General features: G+C 37.4%; 1 protein-coding gene and 1 pseudogene across 2 annotated transcripts; one reads left to right on the forward strand and one right to left on the reverse strand.

The window, feature by feature from the left end:
• Nucleotides 1-1,481: 1,481 nt before the first annotated feature.
• On the reverse strand, nucleotides 1,482-5,910 carry LOC148677154 (extracellular calcium-sensing receptor-like). The gene is made up of 5 exons (XM_088622895.1): nucleotides 5,884-5,910; nucleotides 4,580-5,404; nucleotides 3,964-4,191; nucleotides 3,294-3,417; nucleotides 1,482-2,814 (listed from the first exon to the last, which is right to left on the reverse strand). Exons 1-5 carry the CDS (start codon nucleotides 5,908-5,910, stop codon nucleotides 1,904-1,906), a joined length of 2,115 nt encoding a protein of 704 aa, XP_088479021.1. The 3' UTR covers nucleotides 1,482-1,903.
• A 3,275-nt stretch (nucleotides 5,911-9,185) lies between these two features.
• On the forward strand, nucleotides 9,186-13,854 carry LOC148677155 (extracellular calcium-sensing receptor-like; annotated as a pseudogene). Its single transcript, XR_015929969.1, has 6 exons — nucleotides 9,186-9,397; nucleotides 9,832-10,123; nucleotides 10,429-11,197; nucleotides 11,622-11,860; nucleotides 12,503-12,626; nucleotides 12,729-13,854. The product of XR_015929969.1 is annotated as an extracellular calcium-sensing receptor-like (transcript).
• The last annotated feature ends 519 nt before the right edge of the window (nucleotides 13,855-14,373 follow it).

Consider the following 14,373-nt stretch of genomic DNA (forward strand, 5'->3'; position numbering starts at 1 on the left):
CTCATTAACATGAATCAGGTTTAGATGGTAAACTGTCCATTTCAGTAGGAAGCTACTAATCTGTGTATTCCTTAGAGCAGCAGTACAAACCTGCCAAAATGTATTTCAGTAAATTTGAAAGTGAAATGCCACACACTCTGTTTATTGCAATTTAAAACACATTTGAAGAAGGATTTCCTTTAATGTGGAAAAAAAGCTGTGTGGTTAAGAAATGCACAAAAATAATGTATTGATATAAATTATGTTATTGAACTTCACACACTCATTTATTATAATTTGTAAAACAAATACAAAAACATATACAGTGTGCTGTTTTGCATATTTTAAATGATTTAAATAAAATAAGCTTAAAAAAACCTATCATTGTTTCTTTGACATAAGATATCTGTTTTATCACTGCAAGTACATAACATCTAGCTAACTGTGTATTAAATAACATACAGCAGTAAAATGTCACCTACAGTTCATATGGTTTCTGGCATATTTTGTATGATCAGTTGTAGATGACTTGGGTTTAAGCCATTGCACACATCTAATATCAATATGACCAAAAATCAACACTAATATGAGATTGAGCAAAACATGTCATTTTGGTGCATGAGACAAGACTTTATATATACCTTTATAATTCATATCCCACATAAACTAAAGTCACTGTAAAATGGCAAATGAGACTACATAGTTTATATAGGCAGTTAAATAATGATGAGATATCTTGAATTGTGCTCAAAAGAACAAATAGGTTAAGAAAAATAATATATGGTTTTGCTTGCAGTAATTCTTAACATATATACAGTAGATAGGCGTGGTTAAGAACACATTCATTGTGGATTCAGCTCAGTTCCTAAAAATTATGTACTGTACTTGAATAATATGCATATGGACTTTCTTGAAATCAATCATTGAGGTTGCGATTGTTCAATTTTTATTTTTATTTTACTTTTCATGAAATCCACATTGATGTTTCTTCAGCAGCAACTCTAACTTAATTTACAGTTTCAAAATGTCATTGGATTTGAACAGGCTTAAAAACAACTAAAAAAAATTTTTTTTCAGCACATTCAGGACAAATAACTAATAAATGTCTCCTACAAAGAAATAAGATGTAACTTTTGATCTGTCAAAAACTACTGTTGCTTGTGTTGAAAAAGCTATTTCACACTACAGTTCAAAGCTTTAGTTCTGTAATGGCAGTGCAGTATAAGTCTGTGTTACTTTTAAAATCTTAAATCTTGTGTTCACCCCCTTTCCTAAGTCCTAGAAACAGTAGATGCCTACAGGCTGCTCTGCTGCTTCAAGAAACAGAGAAATCTAAATCTGTAATGGCTGTCAGACCTTGGAGACTTCATCCTTCAAACTGCGTTGTACAAAGAAACACCACCTGCACATCCTGTTTCTTTTTCTTGAAAATAATATGGGCCCTACTAAAAGAGTTAGTTTGTCAACCCCCCCAAATATCATATAAAAGCTCTGAGAACACCTTTGCACCATTAATAATAATATCACTTTATTAATCCTTTACAATTTCTTGCATTAGGGATTATCTTTTCACATACCCCAGCTTGCTCTCCATGAGACACAGACACACAGATAGGGAGAGAAGCTTGGGGTCAGAGCACAGGGTCTGCCATTGTACGGCACCCCTGGAGCAGTTGGGGTTAAGGGCCTTGCTCAGGAGCCCAGCGGAGTAGGATTTCCCTGCCGGTTGTGGGATTTGAACCCACAACCTTCTAGCCACAGGCGCAGATCCTTAGCCACAGAGCCACCTTTAAAAAAGTGACATAAACTCTTTTACACTATACAGTATGTGCAATACACATTTCGTTTTAATAAAAAGGGTGTGTTGAAAAACAAACACTATACAGTATCATAACATTATATGAGCATACAGTAGTATATACATTTATGCCTTAGGGGCTGCTCTGCCCATGAGGGCTTTCTTGGTGTTTTTCTCAGGATGAAGCAGAATGATGTAACATTTTGGAGCAAATATCGCAATGAGGAGACCAAAGCTGGAAGCCAAGATGGCAAAAATCTCCACAGCGTCCGAGTATTTCCCAGGAGAGCTGACATAAGCTGGTATGAAAGCGATCCAAACTGCACAGAAGATGAGCATGCTGAAAGTGATGAACTTGGCTTCATTGAAGTTATCAGGCAGGTTCCTTGCAAGGAAAGCCAGCAGAAAGCAGACACTGGCGAGCAAGCCTATGTACCCCAGCAGGAAACTAAATCCAGTTATTGAGCCAACATTACACTCAAAGATTATTTTTGAGTTTTGATACTGTGTGTTTTTAAATGGTAAAGGAGGGGCCACAGTTAGCCACACAATACAGATCAGAGCCTGGATGACAGTAAAGACAAAAACTGTGCCTCTCTGTTGTGCAGCACCAAACCACTTCATGACATTATTGTCTGGTAGTGTGGCTCTGAAGGCCATGATGACAACAATGGTTTTCACAAGAATGCAAGATATGCACAAAACAAAACTGATTCCAAACACAATGTGCCGCAACATACAGGTTACATGCTTAGGCTGACCAATAAACAGCAATGAGCAGAGGAAGCAGAGTATCAGAGACAGCAGCAGCAGGAAGCTCAGTTCAGAATTGTTGGCTCTTACAACTGGGGTGTTCCTGTAGTAAAAGAAAATGATTAGAACTCCAACCGAGTTACAGGCCCCGAATATTGAGATGGTGGTTAAAGAGATTCCCAGAGGGTCATGATAGGAAAGGAACTCAATTTCCTTCAGCTCACACTGGTCCCTGCCTGGGCTCGACCAGTAGTCCATGGGGCATTTGAAACAATCAATAGAATCTGCAATAAGAAAAAACAAACAAAATGTTTCAAGCAAGGAGTACAGAATTAAAAAAATACTTGAAATCTGTATGAGAGGAAGCCATTCAGTCCATTTCTGGTACCTCATTGACTCAAGGCTCTCACTCTCTCTTTCTTGAAAGTAGCCAGAGTAATAGGCTTCAGTCATATAGCTGGGCAACCTGTTCCATACTCCTACAACCCTTTTTGCATGTGTGTGCCACCCGTTCTCAGTTCTACATGTTATACTGTACAGTATATGGTAAGAGATATGTTCATTCTGAGCCGTGGCAGAACTGGTTATTAAAATTAAGCATTCACATTTAACACAATCAATATGTTACTTTTAAAAAATCACATATCTCACACTATAATAATAACAATAACAACAACAACAATAATAATAAAAAAACAGTTTTCAGACTTCAAAATGAGAAAAAAATGAAGCACACTACAAAAACAAAAAAGTGTCTTCCTACCTGTGTGGTTGCTGATCTCTCCCTCTGCACAAGGTACACAGTCGAAACAGCAGAGGGGCTCCCCTTTCCTGGTTGCCTTCCTGGTGCCAGGCTGACAGCTTTCACTGCACACAGACCTGGGGGGCTGGGGAAGAACGTTGTCTGTACTTAAGGCTTAAGAAATTGTTTCCAGAGTTTGAGGTAGTTCAATCTCCTGTTTTTTCATCTGATGTAATTAAACAGAATTCAGTAGGAATAATACATTTTTGTTTTTGCCATTAACGTTTGTGCAGGCATAGATGATATAAATATATAAAAACACAGTATACAGTATACAGTATTTGGAGTTTGGAAGGTAGCTGATACTTGTTGAAATGTGAAGTCACACCTTTATTTAATTTCAAACACAGTGGATTATTGATTATACTGAAAATAAGAAGGAATGGAAATGTCTTAGAACAGTCCTGCATTCAGCTATTTTAGATATTTTTGAAAAGAATGTAATTATTTCACCAAATACTGTAACGCCTCTATGCAGGTAAAGAGTGGCATATTAATTTAAACAACTGTATAAACCTTTTTACAAATTGTGATTTGGAATAAAGATGAAAATTATTTTGAGAATTAACCGCACTAGAACTGTGGAATGCTGATGTAAAAAGAGAAAGAATGTAAAAGCAGATTGACCTACATTGTTAGATTCAAAATTCCAAAAGATGTTATCTTCATTCAGAGTAAGCTCTTGTCCAGCAGGAGCTGATTCATCAAACAGACCGATTGTTACTGTTTTCACAGCCCCGTCATCGGCCCTCTGCCAGTTCATCACATCATAGATTGCAAGAGCATCTCCATTCTCATCGAAGGACACCCTGTCTCCATAATGAGTAGTGAAGTTCACTCTCGCCAGGTAGTGCAGCAGCTGAGAGGGTGGAAAATAATTAGCAATTACTAGTTACCGGGTACAATGAGTTTTTTCATCTCAAACATAATTTAAAACCTTAAAAACAATAAAAATATCTAACTCGAAAATTAGCTTAAATATGCTGCAAAAATTAATGAATAAAGTATACATGCAATAGTATTTTTTTTTCTAATGGATTAGAAATGTGGATTCAGACAAAATAACACAGTACTTATAACCCAAGACAAAAAAACACACACATACCCACATATACTGCATAAGTAGACAATGTGGAAGTTAGATTTTGTTATTAAAAACTTTAATACTAGGCTTTAAGTTTGGTGAAGACCAGCCTGCCTGAGAGAAATGTGAAATATTTGTAACTTTAGTCATTAATGCTTCTCACCTGCCAGGGCTGCACAGTTGTGATGTCTGCACAGGAGTTATTCTGAAAGGGCCCTTTTCCAGGCTCACAGGACATCAGATTGTGCAGGGAGTGTGCCAAGGCGTACACTGCTTTATACACGTTGTAAGTTGCACGCAGTTCTGAAACGTCACTGTATTCGTTTTTCTTGCTTAAAACATCTTCTGCCCCAGTACATTTCTTTTTCACATTGGACGAATTGCGCCCAGCTGTTTTCTCTGTAAATGTGCAATCAAAGAGCGCTTCCCAGTACTTGATGACTAAATTGTTGCTGGGATCAAAGACGGGGTGAACCTTTAGGAGATATTGCTCCAGTCCTGGGATTTCTCCCCTGCGGATGGCGATTCCTAGTGTCCCGCCGAAGTAGGGCAGCAATTCCTTGGTTTGGAAGACAGTGGAGGTGGTCCAGGCTTCACTTGCAATCCACTGCCTGCCCCTGATATTTTGGTGAACTAGCTCCTCAGCTAGAGGAAAAATATAGGCTTCTGTGGAAAATATGACAATAACTCTGGCCGTCGACTCTTTGATAGTGTCAACAATTTTGAGAATTTCAGACCTGTCGTTGTTGCGAGGCAGGATTTCTGAGAAAGCTATGCAGCCGAACTTGTTTACCTCCTCGATGAAAGTCTTGACAGCAAACAGCCCGTAGTCGTCGTTGCTCGCTATGGCTCCCACCCAGGTCCATCCGTAATGCCTGAGGATTTGAACCATGGCTTTGACTTGAAAATTGTCATTTGGGATTGTTCTGAAGAAAGAAGGGTGTGCCTCTTTATTGCTCAAGCAAGAGCATGTGGCGTAGTAACTGACCTGAAATAAACCGTAAAATTTCCGTAAAATTAATTTTTCACTGTTTCTGAAAAATAGAGATACAAGAAGAACATTAATAAATAACACACTTTGTGCAGAAGAAGGCAAGGTTATCACTCAGAAACAATATGCTCATTGACTTCAAGACTTCAAATAATAAAACTAGTATTAAAGACTGAAAAAAATAATAATGACCACGCTCTACTTTACTCTCCTGAAGGACGCAGTGCTTGTTATGAGCTCATGACAAATAGTCAAATATTTTGTGCATCTAACTTAAAAAAATCAATGCAAGAGTGCAAAAGTAGAATTGTTTTTTTGAATTAGCACTTAAATAGGTTACTGAACCTAAACCAGGTTTAAGTAACTAAATACTTAAGCTGTTAACGAAACAGTATTTGTCTTGATGACAGATATTACATTGATACTTTTAAGCTTTGTGTTTCTATGAAACTGGTTTGATTAGTGTTTTAATGTACCATTGGAACCCGGAAGAGGCCCAGCATTCTTGATATGGCAATAGAATGTGTAGAACCAGGATCTCCAACAATGGCTAAGACAGGGGGAGTCCCTGTACAGCTGTAGTCAGTGACAGAATCATCCTCTCCGCTGATCAGAGCTGTTGCTGCTCGAAAAGCCACTGCCAGCTTTACACAGTTGTCATACAGCCTGTATCCCAGTGTGATGTTAGGGAGAAGAGCAGGGTCTCTGTTTATTTCCTCAATAGCAAAAGCCATGGTCTGTGCCCACTGAAATCCTGCAAAATCAAAACTGCCAGAAGACACAAACAACATTGAAATGCATATTTAAAAATAAGTAAAGACATCAAACAGGTATCAGCATTTTTGTGCTTTTTGAGTGCTTGTGCTGTTCATTCTATGAGACACAACAATCTTCACTAAGTTAATAGTTTGAAAACATATACAGAAATGTTCCTGATAGACAAAATCGGTATGAATTAACACAAAAAATAAAGATAATATTTTTGTTAAAGATGATCACCACAGAACAGAGTGATTTATTTAAAAAGTACTGATTTATTTAGTTTAGCAACCATAGCTTTAATACTATTGTACTGTAAATCCTTATTGATCAAAGCAGCAATGTGATATGTTAGCTTACCCCTCACAGCTCAACTGTGCTGGTTTAGAATGAAAAGACAATTCAGGATATATTGTTGTAAAGTGAATTTCAAATATTCCTCCGAAAAGAATGTCCCCATCTTTATATAGCCCATATAGATCAAATTTGTCGCGGATTTTGCATTTGGGCTCAATAGCACCTGCTAGTAGCCAGACTATGCTCAGTAATACAGAAACGCACAGAATAAAATGCATTGCTTCAGTATGAGTATGTTAGGTTTTTGTGGTGCAGGAAACCACTGCTACAGTATATAGATGATGTCTGAATCTCTGGGGGTGTCAGTGGGAGTTTTCTCACTTTATTTATCTTGTAAAATGTAAAGTATGTCTTGTGTCATTAACAAAAATAATCAAAGGGAATCCTCAGGAGGTTTGCCCTTCTACATTGTGTTTTTTATTTTCTTTTATAATGGTTATGTTTGTCGACAATTTAAATAGCTTTTACAATATGGGATTGCATAATAAGTTTTTAATTTATCTCCAACATATTAATTTAAATATGCAGTATTTATTCTTAGGGTAACATGACAGTGGGTATTAAAATACAAAATTAGAAATTTTAGCAGTTTGTTATAAAGATTAAAATTGAATTAAAATAAAAAAGAAGTGGAAAAATGAAATACTTAAAAGATTAAAAATATAAATAATAATACCTTATTTGATTTTCAAATACTCCCTATTACCAGATATAAGACTGGATATGAAATATTTGTTGAGGAAACAAATACCTAATAGAAATTATCCTTAATTGAAATGAGAGTAAATTAACTTATCAACACAATAAAAAGATAGTGATAAAATATATTATAATAACAGCTTTATCTATTAGAAAGATTCAACATTTTTTTCTAAGATTTCCATTTGCTTTTCTTGTTAACAAAGGGACGGTATCAGTATAATTGTTTTGAGTGTAACAGTTAGCTCAGAGACCTGTGCTCTTTAATTGCTGCGTGTCATTGACTAGAGAGGTGAGGCAGCCCGGGAGCCCATGGAGAGGAGAGAAACTGAACGGAGAGGCTGTGATGAAGCAGCGATGAGCTGTGGTGCTCTGACTCCAGGAGAGCACAGTCCTCAGGGGCTTCAGTCCTCCACGCCCAGCTGTGAGCTACAGGAGCAGCAGGAGAGGAGCCAGGAGTGAGACCTCCTGCAGCTGGCTGCCACCTTCAGGCAGCTGTGGAGAGAGAATGAGGGCCGATAAGCTCTGGAATCCCACTGCAGGGAACAGGCCAGTGAGGAAGCAGGTCCTGGAAGTGCTGTGCTCACCAGCTTGCCTGCTGCAGAGCCAGGAGGAAACACTGCCTCTTAACTGAGGGTCCCCACTCTGTTACTCAGGACACCCCTTCTTTACTGTGCCTCTTAACTGAGGGTCCCCACTCTGTTACTCAGGACACCCCTTCTTTACTGTGCCTCTAAACTGAGGGTCCCCACTCTGTTACTCAGGACACCCCTTCTTTACTGTGCCTCTTAACTGAGGGTCCCCACTCTGTTACTCAGGACACCCCTTCTTTACTGTGCCTCTTAACTGAGGGTCCCCACTCTGTTATTCAGGACACCCCTTCTTTACTGTGCCTCTGAACTGAGGGTCCCCACTCTGTTACTCAGGACACCCCTTCTTTACTGTGCCTCTTAACTGAGGGTCCCCACTCTGTTACTCAGGACACCCCTTCTTTACTGTGCCTCTTAACTGAGGGTCCCTACTCTGTTACTCAGGACACCCCTTCTTTACTGTGTGAACGTGTCTGTGTTACAGCTGTTCCTGATCTCCACTAGGGGCCCCTTCCTTTCTTCTCTTTGTATACAGCAAAAAAAATTGCATACAATTTAAATTTTGTAGCTCATGCTACAAAAAAATAAAAAAATCAGGATATATTGTTTTAATGTGTATTTCAAATATTCCTCCAGAAAGGACATCCCCATCTTTATACAGCTCATAGAGATACAATGTGTCTCACATTTTAAAGTATGCTATGGTAATTCTATGGAAGAATTGAGTAACATACAAACTGAATAGGAACTATTGTACAATTTCTTTTAATACGACAGCATTATTGCCTGTACTAAAATTGTTAGTTTGAAATTAAATATTTTTTGCTTCAACTGCATTTGATAGAAACATATATATTTTTAAGCAGCCTAATCTGTTCATGTCTACCACTGACATTTTTCCAAATCAGATGTTTTGATTTCAATTAAAAATCCCTCTCTATTAAGAAAAAAACATTTGTAGTTTCATTGGTTAAATCTCCAGACTGTAGATGTGATTTAAGTTGATCCATTCCATGAAATGCTTAAAAAAGAAAACATTTTAAACCAATAGTCTTCATCAGTTTTCTTGCTACAACCGTATTTGTTTACTGAAACTTGCACAGGTGGATTTGTACAACAACATTTGACAAAAATGTTGCATGGTGCTGAAATACTTTGTTTTCTCTGTGAACGTTGTGCAAGTAAACTCTACCGTGGTTTGCTCAAAGTGGCAAAATAGGCCCTACGGCTTAAGGAAAACAACCTCTTGTTGTATATAATGGAGTATTGTGTGTGTGTGATGTCATTCACAGGTATCCCAAGAGACTCAGACATTATCTATATAGCATCGATTTCAATCCCTGAAACAAGGCAGGTTCATTCGTACTAAAACAATGCAGTTCATTCTATACATTTTTGTAGCACTAGGCTTCATTGGCCAAGTAGACACCGTTGTGCCCCCATGCAGGCTCCAAGAAAAATTTGACTTGTATGGGCTGTATAAAGAAGGAGATATTATTTTGGGGGGAATATCTGAAGTACACTTTATAACAGTGTATCCTGAAATGTCTTTTACTGCTAAGCCTGAGCCATTGAGCTGTGAGCGGTGAGTGAATATATTCTACTGCTTCTTAATAGAAAGATAGAAGTAAGATATATACAGTTTCCTGATAAAATAAATGTTTTTACTATTTTAGGTGGTAAAGTTTTATTTGAACATTTTCATGATCTAGATTATACTACATACATAATAAGAAGAAATGATATTGAATATGCTAAGGGAATTTGAACAATAAATTTAAAGAACTTGTCACTTAAATGAGTGGTAACCAATATGGATCATATTATTCTTGGAAATATGCTAAAAGGCATTAAAATGGCAATAAAAACTATTAATTCCAATTCTTTATGTTGTGTTTGAATGGCATATTTGTAATGTCAGTATATTTAAATGTTCTAAATTGCACACATGTTGCAGTTAGCACATGCAGCACATGTAGGAAACGTATGCATTTCAATGTTGTTTGTGTCTTCTGGCAGTTTTGATTTTGCAGGATTTCAGTGGGCACAGACCATGGCTTTTGCTATTGAGGAAATAAACAGAGACCCTGCTCTTCTCCCTAACATCACACTGGGATACAGGCTGTATGACAACTGTGTGAACCTGGCAGTGGCTCTGAGAGCAGCAACAGCTCTGATCAGCGGAGAGAATGATTCTGTCACTGACTACAGCTGTACAGGGACTCCCCCTGTCTTAGCCATTGTTGGGGACCCTGTATCAACATATTCTATTGCCATGTCAAGAATACTGGGTCTCTTCCGTATTCCAATGGTATAGAAAACCAGTGATCAGCTCACTGATATTAATTGGCATATACGGTATAATACCGCATGTATATAAAGTGTTCAGGTTATATTGATTCCAGAATATTTTTCAGGAAGGTTTTTCTTCTTTTCTTAAATTAGCCTAATGTAATTGTGTTGGAACAAGATGTCATACTGAAGATTTGAATGATTATTTCATTAAGAAATGTGAATGGTATAAATGGAGAATGATGTATTTTCAGAACTAAAAGATCAAGAAATGTTTCCTGACAATGTCTTTCCAAAAAAATGGCTTTGTTCTTTCATTTGCAGGTCAGTTATTATGCCACCTGCTCATGCCTAAGCAATAGAAAGGAGTTCCCCTCTTTCTTCAGGACTATTCCCAGTGATACGTTCCAGGTCAAAGCCATGGTTCAAATCTTCAAGCATTATGGGTGGACTTGGGTTGGTGTAATTGTGAGCAATGATGACTATGGGCTGTATGCTGCCAAGACTTTTATTGAGGAAGTAAATAGTTTTGGCTGCATATTTTTCTCTGAAATCCTCCCTCGTAACAATGACAAGTCTGAAATTCTTAAGATCATCAGAACCATCAAACAGTCAACTGCTAAAGTTATAATTGTGTTTTCAACAGCAGCTTTTCTGATTCCTCTGACAGAGGAAATTGTTCAGCAAAAAATCAGAGGCAGACAGTGGATTGCTAGTGAAGCCTGGGCTTCCTCCCCTGTCTTCCACACTAAGGAGTTACTGCCTTATTTAGGTGGAACTATAGGAATCACAGTTCGCCGAGGAGAAATCCCAGGGCTGGAACAATTTCTCCTTCAGATTCGCCCTGTGTTTGACTCCAGAAACAATTTAGTAAAATTGTTCAGGGAAAAGATGTTTGATTGCAAATTTCAAGAAAATACAAACAATCACAATTTGTCAAACTGGAAAGGCAGCAAAATCTGCACAGGTTCAGAAGACATTGGAAAAACCAAAACTGCTTACAGTGATGTTTCAGAACAAATGAAATTAAACAAGTGTAAGTAAAAATACTGGGACAATGTCAAAAAGAAGTGGGCTATAAATAATTTCATTGGTAAGTTTGATGTGATGACTTGAAATTAATTTTATAACAGATAGATGAAAGATAAGGAGTAAGTAAAGTAAAACGTGTGGAACAATATTTGAAGTTTGCTGTTCTAATTTATATTAAGATGGTTGGACAGTCCAGGTTTTCAGATCCCAGGAAGATAATAAACCTAGACACCTTCACGTCGTGTTGAAATGTATTTGTGTGTCTGAATGATTTTCCCATTTTGTATTGCATAAAATAATTATTTCTCATGCTACATGAATATTTGTCATCTTTACTGTTTACCTTTCTGTACCAACCTGCTGAATCAGCCTTTTCATGGCAAAGACTAGGTAAATTCAGAATTTCAGAATTCAAAGCAAATATTGATGCTAGTGTGTGAAAATATGAGACATAAAGACTGAAGTTCACTGCTTAACATAATCAGCTTTCCTCACTGTTTTATTTTGTTCACAGCTTCTACATTATTTAAGTGAAGTTCAATTTACCAACAAACTTGGAGAAAATGTTCACTTTGAAGGGGGTGACAGTAAAGTTGTATATGATATAGTAAATTGGCAGAAGAGCCCAACAGGATCTATGGAGTATGTCACCATCGGGCGGGTTGATGGCTCTGACATTTTTATCAATGAGAAAGCCATTGTCTGGACCTCAGGGAAAAAAGAGGTAATAATCATCAGTTTCTAAAAAAGCTCAGTTACTCTCTGACTTTAGTATTCTGATTTCTTAAAACAACAAAGCCTACAGTATACACTCCGGAATATAGTGTTCCTACTGGGAAATGCCCATAAAATGCAAAATTTAGTAAGGGCTTTTTTTTAAATGTTTTTCTTTCATTTAGAGAATATACCTGTTTCTTTCTTACTCACAGTTAACACCAGATAATTTACCAAAGCTAAGATTAAGCAGAAGCAAAATATTATTCCTTCATATGCCTAGATGTTGAAGTATCAAAACCACTTTAAGGTGTAGAGAGCGAATTTTGCACTGCAGCAGAAAGTCAAATAGAAAAGAGGGACAAATAAATGATACAGATTTTCCTCTGATAAAGTCTTCAGCACAATATTGTGTTGTATGAGTGCTTGCAAAGTGATGACAAGGCTGTATTCATGCGCTCTTTTATCTGTATTTAATTATATTGGTTTCTATACTGTAACCTACCAATTAAGTCATGTTGAATCATTCTCATTACAACTAGGTGTTGTTTGTAATGACATTACAGCTGCCGTGGCTCAAATAAAAATAACTTCATGTGGGTGTGTGGTTGCAGTTGAGCGATTGTTCATGCCTTCTTCTGTCGGTGTGCAGGTACCTGTGTCAATCTGCACAGAAGACTGTCCCCCAGGGACTAGGAAAGCTACCAGGAAAGGAGAGCCATCATGCTGCTTTGACTGCATTCTTTGTGCAGAAGGAGAACTAAGCAACACAACAAGTAAGGATATTAGCTTGCGGCTGTGCGGGCTGGCAGGTTCATCTACAGGCTTGCAAATGCACAGTGCAGTGCATCTTTTCAGCGTATGAATTTATTTTACAGATTCCCTACAGTGTGACAAATGTCCCTTGGAGTACTGGTCAAACGCCTACAGAAATGAGTGCATTCCTCGAGATGTTGAATTCCTGTCATTTGAAGACACAATGGGGATTACACTCACAACAGTTGCTTTATCTGGAGCCGGCATAACCTTGGCTGTGGCTATCATTTTCTTATATTATAAAAACACGCCAATTGTCAGAGCAAACAACTCCGAGCTTAGCTTCCTATTACTCTTCTCTTTAACTATGTGTTTCCTGTGCTCCCTGTGTTTCATTGGGAAACCTTCCATCTGGAGCTGTAAAATCCAGCACATAGCGTTTGGGGTCAGTTTTGTGCTCTGCATTTCATGTCTTCTTGTGAAAACTATTGTTGTGTTGATGGCTTTCCAAGCCACTCTCCCTGGAAATGATGTCATGAAATGGTTTGGGCCCACACAGCAGAGAAGCAGTGTCATAGTCTGCACCTTAATCCAGGTTCTCCAATGTGCTGTCTGGCTTTCAGTTAGCCCCCCTCTGCCAAATAGGAACACCGGCTACCAGAACTCAAAAATAATCTTAGAATGTGCTGTGGGGTCCATTGTAGCCTTTTGTTGTGTGCTGGGGTATATTGGTTTGCTAGCATGTCTCTGCTTCACGTTAGCTTTCTTGGCCCGAAATCTGCCAGACAATTTCAATGAAGGAAAATTCATTACATTCAGCATGCTTATATTCTGTGCTGTCTGGATCACCTTTATCCCAGCTTATATCAGCTCCCCTGGCAAATATACAGTAGCTGTAGAAATTTTTGCTATTTTGTCTTCCAGTTTTGGTCTCCTTGGGTGCATCTTTGCCCCCAAATGCTTTATTATTTTATTCAGACCAGAAAATAATACAAAAAAGTTTCTTATGGGAAGAGCATCTGCACAGAAATAAGTAAAACTATGTTTCTGACAGGGCCGCTGTGCAACTCTATTGCTGGAGCTCGTCAAAGTGACATTCTAAGCACTTTTGCATGTGGTATGTGTTTTTTGTTTCTTTTCACTTATCCATAACATCCTGGTAAATATAATTAATAAGTTGTATGTAATGTATTAAATGCAAAATGATTGATTGATGCAGTGAATATTAAACAAAGATTAGCAAAACTGCATTGGATTCCAATATTTTGGCATTTCAATATTTTGCAAATAATCGCTGGGGTTTTGTACCTTCATATGGGAATATTCCATATAGGCTCATTAACATGAATCAGGTTTAGATGGTAAACTGTCCATTTCAGTAGGAAGCTACTAATCTGTGTATTCCTTAGAGCAGCAGTACAAACCTGCCAAAATGTATTTCAGTAAATTTGAAAGTGAAATGCCACACACTCTGTTTATTGCAATTTAAAACACATTTGAGAAGGATTTCCTTTAATGTGGAAAAAAAACTGTGTGGTTAAGAAATGCACAAAAATAATTTATTGATATAAATTATGTTATTGAACTTCACACACTCATTTATTATAATTTGTTAAACAAATACAAAAACATATACAGTGTGCTGTTTTGCATATTTTAAATGATTTAAATAAAATAAGCTTAAAAAACCTATCATTGTTTCTTTGACATAAGATATCTGTTTTATCACTGCAAGTACATAACATCAAGCTAACTGTGTATTAAATA

Source organism: Lepisosteus platostomus, chromosome 2, assembly GCF_059453375.1.
Source record: "Lepisosteus platostomus isolate fLepPlt1 chromosome 2, fLepPlt1.hap1, whole genome shotgun sequence".
Classification (NCBI taxonomy): Eukaryota; Metazoa; Chordata; class Actinopteri; order Semionotiformes; family Lepisosteidae; genus Lepisosteus; species Lepisosteus platostomus.